Here is a 15,483-nt window from a genome sequence, read left to right on the forward strand (position 1 = left end):
ATAAAACAAACAAACAAACAAACAACTGGAGAGCAGAGTTCAATGAGCTTCCATGTTGGTGAGCACATGAAACATTGGACACACAAGCATGATGGGAGCATAGCAGTTCTCTGTTCCCATACTTTGGTCTAAGCATCTTTCTATATATGGATGCTCATCTATAATTTCATCTATGTCTGTATTTAATCTGGTAATTGAGTAATGTTCTACTCTATAAATGTTCTGCTTCTTACCTCTATAATGGTTTATAAGGTTACAGGGGGAAAGTTCCATACCAAACTCACCACCAAAGTTTTGTATCCCCCATCATGTTCTCACACCTGTCCCACCCAACAATCATCATGATAATTCTCACACAAAGACTTAGAGAAGATTCTTATTCATGATTTAGTAACGGTTTGTTTATAAGGTTACAGGGGCAATTAAAATGGTCCTGAAGATTCTCTTTTTCTTTGCATGAGAATCCACCCAATGAAATGTTAAGAGCTGGTATATATAAAGCAAACACAGAAACACACATACATCCCTTCTTCTCAGTGGTTCTCTGAAAAAAGAGACTTAAGTCAGAGAAAAGATGCACTTATTATGTACTGTACATTCACAAGGAGACTGACTGAAAAAATGTGCTGTTACGAAACAATTACATTGAACACCATCATAACAGTAATTAATCAGTGTAGATACCTTGAAAAACTTTCTAATCTTTTCAGTTGCTTATATTTCTGCTACCAGTTGTCAAGGTAGTTATTTTTTTCCTTTTAAGTCACTGGTACCAACATGTGGAATAGAATCTGAAATAACTCTTAAGGATGATTATATGAGAAATAAGGCATTTTTATAATCAAATAAGGTATTTAATTTAGGGAACATGTTATCTATGGTAGTAAAATCAGTTTTAAAATGTTAAGTATTATTAGTTTGTCCTCTGTGCTCCTTTTAAAAGATAACTATACTTATTTATAATAAGGTCTTACTATGTGTATTCATTTGTTATACAGTTTTAAACACTTTGCTATACAAAGAAAGGTAAGCAATATTGAGGGAAGGGGAGGGCTAGGGAAGGGAAGGGTAGGGAAGGGTAAGGAAGGGTAAGGAAGGGTAAGGAAGGGTAGGGAAGGGAAGGGAAGGGAAGGGAAGGGAAGGGAAGGGAAGGGAAGGGAAGGGAAGGGAAGGGAAGGGAAGGGAAGGGAAGGGTAGGGTAAAAAATGACTGCTTGGAGACTTGAATTTATAGTGCAGGCACCAAGCCTCCAGCAATAACCCTGGCGCAATGAAAAAGAAAGGGAAGGGAATAAATAAGAAAACAAAGGGAAAGGGAAAGAAAGGAAAGAAAAGAAAAGAGAAAGGAAAAGAAAAGACCCACTCAGTGTATGGCACACATTGCAAGGACCTGGTTTTGAGTTCTCAGTCACTATATGGCTGTACCTGTTTGGGGAAGCTTCACAAATGTGAGGGAGCAGCACACATGATTGTAATATCTCTTCTCTCTCTTTCTCCCTTTTTACCCCCCCCCCACACACATACCTCTTTGTTTCTGTAGCTAAAGAAAAAAGTGAGACTGTCAGAATCAGGAAGAACAGGGTTCTGCTTCATGTGATCATTTTGTTACATTTATTGAGCATTTTGTTTTGAGTCTGTTGAATTGTATCTTGGTGAAAATATATTTTATAGTTAGATGGTTGGTCACTAAAAATAGTAATTAATTTGTGAATTCTGGGTTTCAATAATTTCAATAATTTTGTGGAATTTGAAACTTTTACTCATAACTTTTTTAGACAAATCATTTATACACAAATAAATTTAGGGCCTGGGTAGTTGAATACTTGACCAGTGCACAAAGACCCAAGTTCAAGAGTCTGGTTTCATCCAGGAAGATTGATGTGTGGTGAAGCAGTATTGAAGGTCTGTCTTCCATTTATCTATCATCTATCTATCTATCTATCTATCTATCTATCACCCATCTATATCCTTATCTTATCTCCCTCATTATCTCCACCTTCTCTCTCAATTTCCATCTCTATTGAAAATAAATAAGTAAATAAACCTTTATTTTTAACCCAGTTGCTAGTAAGCAAATATTCAGTATATTTATTTATTTATTTATTTTATTTTTGAGAGAGATGCAGAGAGAGACACACATAGAGAGAGAAAAACCAGAGCACTGCTCAGCTCTGGCTTATGGTGGTGTGGGGGATTGAACCTGGGACTGAGGAGCCTCAGGCATGAGAGTCTGTTTGCATAACCACTATGCTGTCTACCCTCTGCCTCCACATTCAATATTTTTATCATTTAGTGTATTGGCAGTAGAGATTAATAGTTTAATGTACAATTATTGGTAAATAGGTATAAATTATTTTTTTAATATTTATTCTCTTTTGTTGCCTTTGTTGTTTTATTGTTGTCATCATTGTTGGATAGGACAGAGAGAAATGGAGAGAGGAGGGGAAGATAGAGAGGGGGAGAGAAGGATAGACACCTGCAGACCTGCTTCACCACTTGTGAAGTGACTCCCCTGCAGGTGGGGAGCTGGGGCTCAAACCCGGATCCTTACTCCCATCCTTGCGCTTTGTGCCACCTGCACTTAACTCACTGCGCTACCGCCTGACTCCCACAGGTATAAGTTCTTATCTCCTTATGATAGGTTTTTGCAAAAGACTCTTTTTTTTTTTTTACCATTTTATTATCTTTATTTATTGGATAGAGACAAGAGATACAAATGTAAACATATCAATAATGTTAATGCTGAATATTGAAAGTGTTATAAAACTCAAAAGTTGCACATTATAATTACTGTTAAACTAATTTCTAAAATCAGTAAGTAAAAAAGGATATTAACTTGAAGGTTAATTCTTAAAAAAACAAAAATAAAGAACATAATTTTCTATAATAGTCACCTAAATTTAGTCATAATATTTAAAATCTTAGGAAAGAGAATTTCAGGAAGTTTTCAGATCAGACAATAAATAAAGATAAAAAAGTCTTTCTATTTTATCTCTGTATTTTTGTCTTAATTTGTCATTACTGGTTCCTCACTGTTCCCAGTCAACTGTTTTAGATAGAAAAGAAAAAAAGAAAAAAAAAGAAAACAGGGAAAGGATAAACAGAAAGATACCCCAACATCAAAGCTTCCTTCACTGCAGTAGGGACTGTGCTCAACCCTGGCTTGTTCCCTATGACAAAGCGAATGCACAATTTAAATGAGCTATCTTGTAAACCCAAATCAATGTACTTTTTTCTACTACCCCCCCCCCAAAAGAATGTTCTATTTGGATATACGGATGAACAACTCACAAGAGACCCAGAACCACATTTTAATAACATCTTAGCCCCATTCTCATAGCTTTGTATTTTAAGAAAGAAACCTATTTGTACTGAGGGAACTACTTTTCTTTTTTTTTTAATTTTTTTATCTTTATTTATTTATTTGGATAGAGACAGCCAGAAATTGAAAGGGAAGGGGGGTGATAGAGAGGGAGAGAGACAGAGAGATACCTGCAGACCTGCTTCACCGCTTGCGAAGCTTTCCTCCTGCAGGTGGGGGCCGGGGGCTCGAACCCGGGTCCTCGTGCACTGTAACACATGTACTTAACCACGTGTGCCACCACCCAACCCCAAAGGGAACTACTTTTCTATTTGAAGTGTGTTTAATAGCTCCTAGCGTGTTATTGGGCATGAAAAACAAAACATTTACTATTTATAAAGATTTGCCAATTTATCTAATGAGTGAGAGAGACCAAAAAAATAAATAAAAAAAATAAAAACGAGAGAATGAATTCATATGTATTATAGGAATTGAACCCAGGGCTTTACACATGCAAGGAACTTCCCTGGCTGCAATACATATATGCATATACATACATACATACATACATACATACATACATACATACATACTAAATTAAACCATATATTGGATGGCCAGGAAGTCATGCCATATTTTTCTATGCAGAAATGCATCATGACTTTCCTGACAACCCAATAGTTTTGCTGGTAGAATAAATACCCACCTCTCCCCCCCCCCCCAAAAAAAAAAGGTTAAAAGTTTTGTTGGTCATGTCTAGGATGGCATAGCTAGAATCTTTCCTGAAGGTTTCAAAACTGAAATTAAGATATGCTGATGAAACTGTGTTTTCATCTGGAACTTGAAGTCATTTCAGAAGTTAAGATTGGCCTCGCCTCATATTAAAGAACTAAGGAGCTGTTTCCTTAAGGGATATGTAACACTCTCTCAGCCACACAAGACCACTTATTTTCATCCTAATGTGAAATCACTGTCTTTATAACAACAACACACAAGCTGAAGCCTGCTCATGCTTCAAATCTCTCTGAGTTTTCTATCTACCATTAGCTGGAGAAATATCTATTTGTAAATTGACCTTAGATTGTGTCCATCCAGATCATATGCACATAGTATATTCAGTGGTGTCTCTCTCTCTTTTTTCTTTACTGGAGAATTAATGTTTTATATTCGACAGTAAATACAATAGTTTGTACATGCATAACATTTCCCAGTTTTCCACATAACCATACAAGCCCCACTAGGTCCTCTGTCATCCTTTCTGGACCTGTATTCTCCCCTCCCCCACCCCAGAGTCTTTTACTTCACACCAATTCCAGTTCAGGTTCTACTTGTGTTTTCTCTTCTGATCTTGTTTTTCAACTTCTACCTGAGAGTGAAATCATCCCATATACATCCTTCTGTTTCTGACTTATTTCACTTAACATGAATTTTTCAAAATCTGCTGAAAACAGTGAAGTCACCATTTTTTGTAGCTGAGTAGTATTCCATTGTGTATCTATACCACAACTTGCTCAGCCACTCATCTGTTGTTGGACACCTGGGTTGCTTCCAGGATTTGGCTATTACAATTTGTGCTGCCAAGAACATATGTGTACACAGATCTTTTTGGATGGGTGCCTTGGGTTCTTTAGGAAGTATCCCCAGGAGAGGAATTGCAGAATCATAGGGTAGGCCCCATTTCTAGCCTTGTGAGAGTTCTCCAGACTGTTTTCGACAGAGGTTGGACCAATTGACATTCCCACCAGCAGTGCAGTAGGGTTCCTTTGACCCCACAACCTCTCCAGTATTTTCTGCTGTTACCTTTTCTGATGTATGCCATTCTCACAGGAGTTAAGTGGTATCTCATTGTTGTCTTTATTTGTATTTCTCTGACAATCTAAGACTTGGATGTCTTTCTCAACCTTTTGGATATCTTCTTTGGTGAATATTCTGTCTATGTCCTCTCCCCATTTTTGGATGGGGTCACTTGTTTTCTGGTGGTTGCGTTTGGCAAGCTCTTTATATATTTTGGTTATCAGCCTCTTGTCTGATGTATGGCATATAAAGATCTTCTCCCATTCTGTGAGGGGTCTCTTGGTTTGGGTAGTGGTTTCTTTTGCTGTGAAAAAGCTTTTTAATTTGATGTAGTCCCATAGGTTTATGCTTGCCTTAGTCTTCTTTGTAATTGGATTTGTTTCATTGAAGATGTCTTTAAAATTTATATGAATAAGGGTTATGCCAGTATTTTCCTCTAAGTATCTGATAGTTTGTGGTCTAACATCCAAGTCCTTGATCCACTTGGAATTTACTTTTGTGTTTGGTGAAATATAGTGGTTCAGTTTCATTCTTCTGCATGTTTCAACCCATTGTTTCCAACACCATTTGTTGAAGAGACTCTACTTTCTGCATTTAATAGTCTGGGCACCTTTGTCAAAGATTAGATGTCCATAGGTGTGGGGGCTCTCAATTCTATTCCACTGGTCAGTGTATCTGTTCATGTTCCAGTACCAAGCAGTTTTGATGACAATGGCCCTATAATACAATTTGAGATCTGGAAGTGTGATGCCTCCAGTTCTGTTCTTTCTTCTCAAGATAGTTTTGGCTATTCTAGGTCTTTTCTGGTTCCAGATAAACGTTAGTAGCATTTGTTCTATTCTCCTAAAAACTGTTTTTGCGATCTTGATAGGGATAGCATTAGATTTGCAGATGGCTCTGGGTAGTGTATTCATTTTGATGATGTTAATTCTACAACCCATCAGCGGTGTCTCTTAATGTAAAAACCAATGAAATGATATTTCCTCATATTCACAATTTCTGGGAAACTGGTCAGTAACTCTGACTATGAGAGTATTTAAAAATTCTGATCAATGGGTCAGCAAGGTCACTCATAAGGATAGTGTGACTCTATTGTCATGTGCATGACCCAGGTTTAAGCCCAGTCCCTGCTGCACTGGGGGAAGCTCTGGTATTTTATTATCTTTCTCCATTCTCTTTCTCTGCTTCTATCTGAAAATGTTAGCTTAGAGTATTGAAGCCCCAGTGATGACAAAAAACAAAAACTTGACAGTAACAATATGTTGACAGTAGTAGTTTATTATGTAAATAGGATGGTCTATATAATAAAACAGATGAATGAATATTGTGAATTTACTGATAATTATCTAAAAAAATTGAGTGACTTAAGATTTCTCTGATTTGATTTTTCTGTGAAACTGACATTATTTTTATAAAATTAAATGTACTTATTCTCTTATTCTGTCAAATCTTAGCACAGGAGTACTTATAGAGTATTATCTCTTAAAAAGTAATATCTTACAACAACAATAATAACTACAACAACAATAAAAAACAAGGGCAATTAAAGGGAAAATGAATAAATATTTAAAATTAGTATATTAATCTTATTTAATTACTATTTTAATTATAATTTATATTAGAAAAATCCTTAATTCAGTATTCAACACTCTTATTTTAATAAAATTATGTATGATATGTTAGGTAATAATGAATAATATACCTGTCATTATTTCCTATATTATTACTACTACTACATTTTTTTTTTTTACCAGAGCACTATAGGAGATTGAACCTAGGACTTCAAAACTTTAGGCATGATAGTCTTTATACATAACCATTATACTATCTCCCCTACCCAGTTTTACTACTTTTTACAGAATTGATAAATTGAGGTGCTATAGCAAATAAAACAACATCAAAACTTGATATCAATATAAATACTAGTAATTTAACTCAGGTCATGAAGTGTGTGATAAATAAAAATTAAGTATATTAAATACACACATAAATGTATTATTTGCCTTGGATTTACACTAGAAAGTTTTAAAAATTGATTTAGACTATATTAAGTCATACAGAGTATACTATGGGTTGTCAGAAAAAAATCATGACATTTTTTCTATGCTTTTCTATGCAAAATGTGCCGATTTTTCCAATAATTCAATATATAATAATATTGTTACTGTACAGGGTAATTAATCACAGAATAACAGAATAAAATATTACCTTCAAATTGCTTTTACAACAATGGTCTAGAGTTTAAAAGGTCAAACAGTATAAATCTAATCAATTCTAGTAATAGGCTTCTGTAGACATTGGGATCATTATACATGTCTTTATGAACCTACACATTTTTAATTGATTTATTCTCCCCCTTTCCCTCCCCTTCTCTCTCCTCCTCCTCTACTTCTTCCTTCTTTGCAATACTAGAGAGGGAACTCTCTCAATCTCCAAAATTGATCAGGACTCATTTGTGATTTAATTGCATAAAGTCATGCTTATATCTCATAAGCATTTGAGATATGACCAGTACTGGTTTCCTTATCAGATTAGCTCCAAAGTAACTATGATTTAAAATATTTTTTATATTTAATCTCTTTCAAACATAGTATCCCCAAAACAGTTACCTGTTTTTAATTTATGTAATGCAAGTGTTGCCTTTACTGGACAAAACACAACAACATTCCTCAGAGTTAATGTCACTATTCTCCTGTGAAAACAACCAACAGAATACATATATTCCTATAACTAAAGAAACACAACTCATAGACACTTAACAAATTGAAAAAATATAACAATGAAGTCAAGAATTCAACAGACGGCTTATGAAGTTCACTAACAAGGTCATTCCTGAGATAAGTATTAATAACTTCCATTTAAAAGGGGAAACATGCTAATTTTGTGATCATTAAAAGTGGGTAAACATTAAATTGCACTACATGCTAACTAAAAATATAATTTCTCTGACCACTATTATTCAGTTCTACAAATTAAATGGTTCATCTGTTTTGTGTTGCTAACTCCTTTTTTTGTAAACAAATGTGCACTGTGATTTTTAAAATATTTATTTCAAATAGAGACAGAGAGAAATAGAGAAAAAACAACCTATTGTTTCACCACTTGTGAAGCTCCCCCCCTCCCCCCAGGCATGGGCCAGTGCCTTTGTACCCTAGCCAGTGACCATAGTAACATGTAGTCCAACCAGGTCTATACTGTATTTATATGCTAATTAAAAACATAGTGGAGTGGGGCTGGGTGGTGACGCACTTGGCTATTTTTTTATATTTTTATTTATTTATTTATTATTGGGTAGAGATAGAGGCAAATTAAGAGGGGAGGGAGAGATAGAGAGTAAGAGAGACAGAGAGACACCTACAGCCCTGCTTCACTGCTTGTGATGCTTTCCTTCTGCAGATGGGGACCAGGAATTTGAACCAGAGTCTTGCACACTTTAATGTGAGTGCTTAACTGGGTACACCACTGTGACCTCCCTATCTTCTTTAAAAATAATTGAAATGTGGAATGAACATAGAAATCATCATCTGAGATAATTTAATAAGAATCACCCAAATATGCTTACATCCCTAACCCCAGAATCTATGTACGAATGCCTTAGGTATTGCATGGCAGATATGCGTAGGCTTCAGGTTGGAAAAAGAATTAAGTTTGCTGTTTAGCTGACCTTCAACTATTCTGCATTAAAACATATTAAACAGGGGTGGGGTGAACTCACTGTAATCACAAGGTTCAGTGTCAAAAAGATGGTGGTGTTTGTGGCTTTGAAGATGGTCAATGGGACCTAAGTGAATGGGGTGGCCTTTAGAGGATGGAAAAGGCAAAAGATAAATCTCCCAGATGTATATGAACTTCAAATTCTTAAAAAAAAAAAAAAAGAGACCATAGTTTGGAAGAATAGAAGAAGTATTTTTCCAATACTGCCCTGTCTACCCATACCTGCAAATTATGGTTATCAAGGAATTGGGGTAATTAGTATTAGGTTACACTATTTGATTTGCCATCAGTTTTTTTTCATCATTTATCAAGAGTTAGTTGTAAGAGATACAATTCTTAATTTTTTAGCAAGGCACTCATGAAGTTCCCAGGCCTTCAAGCTTTGAAAGATCAGATGACCTTGAAATTATACAGTGTTTTAATTCACCTTGGAATTTAATTTGTAAATAGCTAGAAAAGACATTTAACATAAAATATAATGAACTATTCAGGCATAAAATAAACACATGTATTTAAATAGCTTGACGTGTAAATAAACAACATAAATAAAATAAAAATAAATAAATTTTTAAAATATCAAAGACTTTTATGGACATAACAATTTATATTTATTCTAAAATAGAACATTTAAAATACTTCATATTTACTTATATAAAACTGACCATGAAGAAATATATTTAACGCATCAAATTCACTGTCGACTAGTACCACTTTGTTACTTTTGAATAAAATTGAGCATCAGTTATTTTATTCCAATTAGCAAAACTCATATCAAGAAGTTTATATTTGTTTGGCTCATTAATGTTAAATTCTGAAGAGTAAATGAGTCTCCTGAGGAATGTTTTCCCTAGTTTGTAGTAAAATATATCTTTAGTACTTGCATGAGATTACATTAAGACAATGAATCCTTTATAGAGCTATTTAATCACTGATGTTGAATTATATGAGAATGTGAAGTTGAACATTAAGATCAAATACTGTGGTGATACCCATGCTCGTTAGCCCATAATTTATCATATATATATTATAAAATTATATTTTTATAAATTTTTATAATTTTATAAAATTATATTATATATAAATATATATATTAGTGAAGTTAAAGCAGATTTTTAATAAGAAATGTTTAACTGAATTCATTTAAATATGTCACCGTCAGTTTAGTTTATTATTTCATATCTATTTTATTTGTCAATATGTCACATCTCAAAAATCTATTAAGAATCTTTTAAGGGCTGGCAAAATACTCATCTGGGTAGTGTGCCTGCATTGCTGTAAGCCTGGCCTAGGTTTCAGCTTGGTGTTCCCACCACACTGAAGGAGCATTGGTGCTACAGTATCTTTCCCTGTATGTTTTCTCTCTGGGTGTGTCTGAATGTCAGCTTAGATAAGTGAAGTTCTGGCAATGATCAAAAAAAATAATCAACTTGAGAAAAATAAGTGATTTATTTGAATTAAAGTTGACTGGCCAGGGCATTATTTTATATCTTTTATTTCTAGTAAGCAGTTCCCTACATTATGTTTTTAATTTTTTTATTATCTTTATTTAGTTATTGGATATTGAGCCAGTAGTTGAGAGGGAAGGGGAAGATAGAGAGGGACAGAGACAGAGAAACACCTGCAACCCTACTTCACCACTGGCAAAGCTTTCCTTCCCCCTTCAGATGGGACCAGAGACTTGAATCTAAGTCCTTGCACACTGTAACATGTGCACTCAGCCAAGTGCGCCACCACCCAGCCCCACTCCACTATGTTTTTAATTAGCATATAAATACAGTATAGACCTGGTTGGACTACATGTTACTATGGTCACGGGCTAGGGTACAAAGGCACTGGCCCATGCCTGGGGGGAGGGGGGGAGCTTCACAAGTGGTGAAACAATAGGTTGTTTTAATTCTATTTCTCTCTGTCTCTATTTGAAATAAATATTTTAAAAATCACAGTGCACATTTGTTTACATATTTTAAAATTAACTTTAAAGTCTCCAGCTAAGAGATTTAAAGAAAGATGTATTGTAAATTTTTTTCCACTTTAATACTTCATTTCTGTTTGTTATTTCTCTTTTCAGTGGGAGAAATGGTCCAATTGGGAAACAGAAAAACAAAATCAGGGTGAGGCTGAGCATTTGTATAATGAGAGAACATGGCCTATAATTTATCAATTTCACTGTCAATAATTATACAAATAACTTATATAAGAGGACTTCCGTCTTTTTAAGGCTAGGAAGATATATATGTATGTATAGGTATATATATGACAATGATAGAGGAATATTATAAAATCAGTTGTCAAAATTGTGTCGTATTGAACTATGCTTCTATAGTTTTTAAGAGCTTAGCAGGAGATCATTATGTAATTCAAGCAAGCTGAACATTTGCCACTATTTTGATCTTTAGCGTGTCTGCCAAGGAAAGAAAACAAAACAGTTGAATTATTGTTTCCTTGTTTTTCTACTGTTTTTTCTTTGAGAAAAAAAATATATATGTGAAAAGAATGTTTTCACATCCTAATTTGCACTCTGTCTTGGGAAGGTTATATTTTGCACTCATAGTAAATTGTTATTTGATTCTATATTTTATCAGGAGCTACAACCATAGAAAAATATGACCTCCGGACAAATTTGTGGATCCAGGCAGGCATGATGAATGGTAGGAGGTTGCAGTTTGGTGTGGCTGTGATTGATGACAAGCTCTTTGTCATTGGAGGTCGAGATGGCCTAAAGACATTGAACACTGTGGAATGCTACAATCCTAAAACCAAGACGTGGACTGTCTTACCGCCAATGTCAACACATAGACACGGCCTAGGTAAGAACTTTTACTTAGTTGATACTGTTTTTTAAAAACATTTCTTGTTTATAAAATGTATGCTAAAATATAGTGATACTGCCAGTAAACTGTGGACTTTTTTGGGGGGAGCATTGTTTTTAAGATTTAAAAAAAATGTTTGTGTTCTGATTAGTGGATTAGTAGAGATGTTAAAGATATAAACGTGAGTAGACTTAAAACTACCCTTGGGGGAGTCGGGCTGTAGCGCAGCGGGTTAAGCGCAGGTGGCGCAAAGCACAAGGACCGGCATAAAGATCCCGGTTCGAGCCCCCGGCTCCCCACCTGCAGGGGAGTCGCTTCACAGGCGGTGAAGCAGGTCTGCAGGTGTCTATCTTTCTGTCCTCCTCTCTGTCTTCCCCTCCTCTCTCCATTTCTCTCTGTCCTATCCAACAATGACGACAACAACAATAATAACTACAACAATAAAACAAGGGCAACAAAAGGGAATAAATAAATTAAATAAAATATTAAAAAAAAAAAAACTACCCTTGGGAGTTGGGCGGTAGCGCAGCGGGGTAAGTGCAGGTGGCACAAAGCGCAAGGACCTATGTAAGGATCCAGGTTCCAGCCCTGGCTCCCCACCTGGAGGGGAGTTGCTTCACAAGCTGTAAAGCAGGTCTGTAGGTCTGTCTTTCTCTCTCCCTCTCTGTCCTCCCCTCCTCTCTCCATTTCTCTCTGTCCTATCCAACAACCACTACAACAATAAAACAACAAGGGGAACAAAAGGGAATACATAAATAAATACATATTAACAAATATTTAAACAAAAAAAAAACTACCCTTAGGGCTGGGCAGTAGTGTAGCAGGTTAAGTGTACATAGCCTGAAGTGCAAGGTCTGGCATAAGGGTCTCAGTTTGACCCCCCATCCCCACCTGCGGGGGGCAGGGTATAAGTTCACAAATGGTGAAGCAGGTCTGCAGGTGTCTGTCTTTCTCTCCCCCTCTCTGGCTTCCTCTCCTCTCAATTTCTCTCTGTTCTATCCAACAACAACAGAAACAATAACGGCAACAACAGTGATAAAAATATGGCCTCCAGTAGCAGTGAATTCGTAGTTCAGGCAACAAGCCCCAGTGATAAGCCTGGAAGCAAAAACAAAACAAAAAACAAAAACAAAAACCTAGCCTCAAGTGTTCATGATTTGACATAATATGAAAAATTGGATATGAATAATGTAAATCAGTCATGAAGAAACTAGAGGAAAGGGTATTGCAATCCAGTGGAAGAAATGGTTAATATGGACTGAGGAAAAATTAATTAACATGACTAACTTCTTCCACATTATTTGATAGACAAGTCTAATTATTATCTCTGTACTTATTTCTTCCCACTTTGAGAAATCAGCAGGAAAAAAAAATGTAATACTGGTTTAGAAAAAGAGTGACATGTCATCTGGTATCAGATGTCAACATAGTAGGATTCAATTAATTTCTAATACAGTGTAATCTGTGCATGGAAAGAAGTAGATTCTAATTTAGAAAATCTGAGTATGGGTTCTGAATCAACCCTATTAGCATTATTTAGTGCTTAAGCTCTAAACTATGATTTCTTGATTTGCTACCAATTTTAGGTTAGTAAGTAGATAAGTATCTCAACGTTAGAGCTGGGAAAATGGTTCAAGCTAATAAAATTAGATTTGCAAATCTGAACTTCTTGTTGACATATGTGCATTGCATATGTCATGTTGGTGTTCTAGCTTATCGCTCTCTATTTCTCTTGCATGAAATACTCTCTATGTCATAAATAAATATTTTCTTAGATATAGTAACATTCCCATAAAATCATTTTGTATATTACAAATTCCTATAGAAATATTTGAAAAGCAGAAATGGAATAAAGACTGAATTTACTGCTGTTATCATGGGGATTGTAAGGAGACTTACAAATTGCTATTTTTAGAGACCTGAGATATGCCAGATAGTTGACTAATTATTTTGCTTATATTTATAGCCTTAACATTGAAGAAGTTATCAAGGTTTCAATGAAAATCCTCCTGTATAGACATTAATACAGGAACAAACTTATAGAGCATTTCCAGCAGTACTTTTCCTGTCTATCTGCTAGCTATCTAAATGAAATTTAAAATTAAATAGCTAACTCTGAGCTAAAGAAACTTTCCTTTATGATCATTTTGATTCATCCACCAGGGTTATAGTTGGAGCTCTCAGTACCTGACTGACTAGTAAACCCACCACTCCTGGCAGCCTTTTTTTTTTTTTTTTTGATAGAGACAGAGGGGGACGGAGGACACCCCGCAGTGCTGCTTTGCAGTTCATGAAGCTTCCCCCTCCTGCAGGTGAAGACTGGGGGCTTGACAAAGTTCCTTGCACACAGTTTGTGTGTGCTTTTGATAGGTGTGTCATGTCATGCACTGATTCCCAGGCTCTATATTCTTTGAATAGACAGAATATACAGAAGAAGGTGGGAAGGTGTAAGAAAAAGGTCTGTGATGCATCAGAATGTATAAGGGGTACATTATACATGTACATCATGTGGAAGTAGAAAAACGTCTTTAACTTCCATCACATGGTTAAATGATATAATCTGATGGAGAGAGACTCAACTCATTTTTTCATCTTTACATGTCACATCTGTTGTTTGAAGAATATATGGAGTTATTTCATATCTCTGTTCATAATATTTTAGGGGCTTCATATCTCTCTTAGAATAAAAGAAAATATCTGAGTTGCCCCATAAAGCCCCCGATTGGCACTTCAACACATCAGCCTTTTGTACTGGACTGCCTGTCCTTTTACTCTCACATTTTTCCTGCTGGGTTCATGCCCACTACTGGCCCTCAAATACATTTGGCTTCTGTCTACCACCTGGTCTTTTCACCAGTGATCCTTCTGTCAGTAAGTCATTAAGGCTCATTTGGGGCACAATCTTCCTTATATCTTGCCGGATTTCTCGTGGTGGGGCTATCTCGGGTCCAGCCCTCCCCACATTGGCCACTGGAGACCTGCTGGCCACTGGAGACGGGTGCAGATGAGAACTTGTCCAGAAACTGCGGCAGGGGCGAGAATGACAGGGGTACCTCTGCGACCCTGCAGGCAAGAGAGGAGACCAGAGAATGACCAGAGATCACCCCAGGAGGGTTATGGCATTGGATAGGCCATTTATTGAAAGGCAGAACAGAGCATTTAAAGGATGGTAGGGAGATGCAAAAGGGTAGTGGGAGGAAGCAGTTTGTTTCACCTTATAAGAGAGAAATTGGGGCTGGGTGGTGGTGCACCTGGTTGATCGCACATCACAATGCTCAGGTGACAGGTGGTCAGGAAGGGGTGAGGGTTTTTTCCAGTAATTGCTGAGCTGGTCGGAAATGAGGAAGGGGGATTATCGGTAGGTACACAGAGAGGAAGAGAAAGAGAGAGGGTCTTTGTGTAGGCAGGAGGGAATGGAGCCATGAGTGGCCAAAACAGCGGGAGGCAGGGAAGCAGGCAGGGGGCTTCTGGTTACTGTTTGACTGAACAGAACAAAGGTCTGAGAATAAGGAAGTGCACCAGTGAACCTGGAAACAGCTTCAGAAGAAAACATGGTACTGGGACCCTGACTGGCGCATCTACAAATGTCACATGTTTAGGGATGCAAAGCAGCATGGGTACGGTTTCTCCTTCATGGGGTTTTTCAGGTTGGGCTTCCCGATGATGCTTGTCTCCTGCACGGTTGCCATGTGCTATCTCCTTGTTGCTCATGTCGTGGTGATGGGATGGAATTAACATATGGATGCTATTTGATGCCTAGAGAAGACTTGTTCTATCATAAACATATACAGAAAACTGCACTGCTCATTCTTTGAAGAAGAAAAGATGCTTACTAGTGGGGGAGCTCTGAAGCAAACCCTCATAT

At 36.5% G+C, this 15,483-nt stretch overlaps 1 protein-coding gene across 1 annotated transcript in view; it reads left to right on the forward strand.

Moving 5' to 3' along the window:
- The window catches only part of KLHL1 (kelch like family member 1), a 200,390-nt gene that overhangs the window by 140,529 nt on the left and 44,378 nt on the right, over window positions 1–15,483 (forward strand). Inside the window, exon 5 of the mRNA XM_060191907.1 lies at window positions 11,391–11,615. Within this exon, the coding sequence (XP_060047890.1) occupies window positions 11,391–11,615 (225 nt within the window). The remainder of the gene's footprint in view (window positions 1–11,390; window positions 11,616–15,483) is intronic.

The sequence above is a fragment of the Erinaceus europaeus genome, chromosome 5, assembly GCF_950295315.1.
Source record: "Erinaceus europaeus chromosome 5, mEriEur2.1, whole genome shotgun sequence".
Lineage (NCBI taxonomy): Eukaryota > Metazoa > Chordata > Mammalia > Eulipotyphla > Erinaceidae > Erinaceus > Erinaceus europaeus.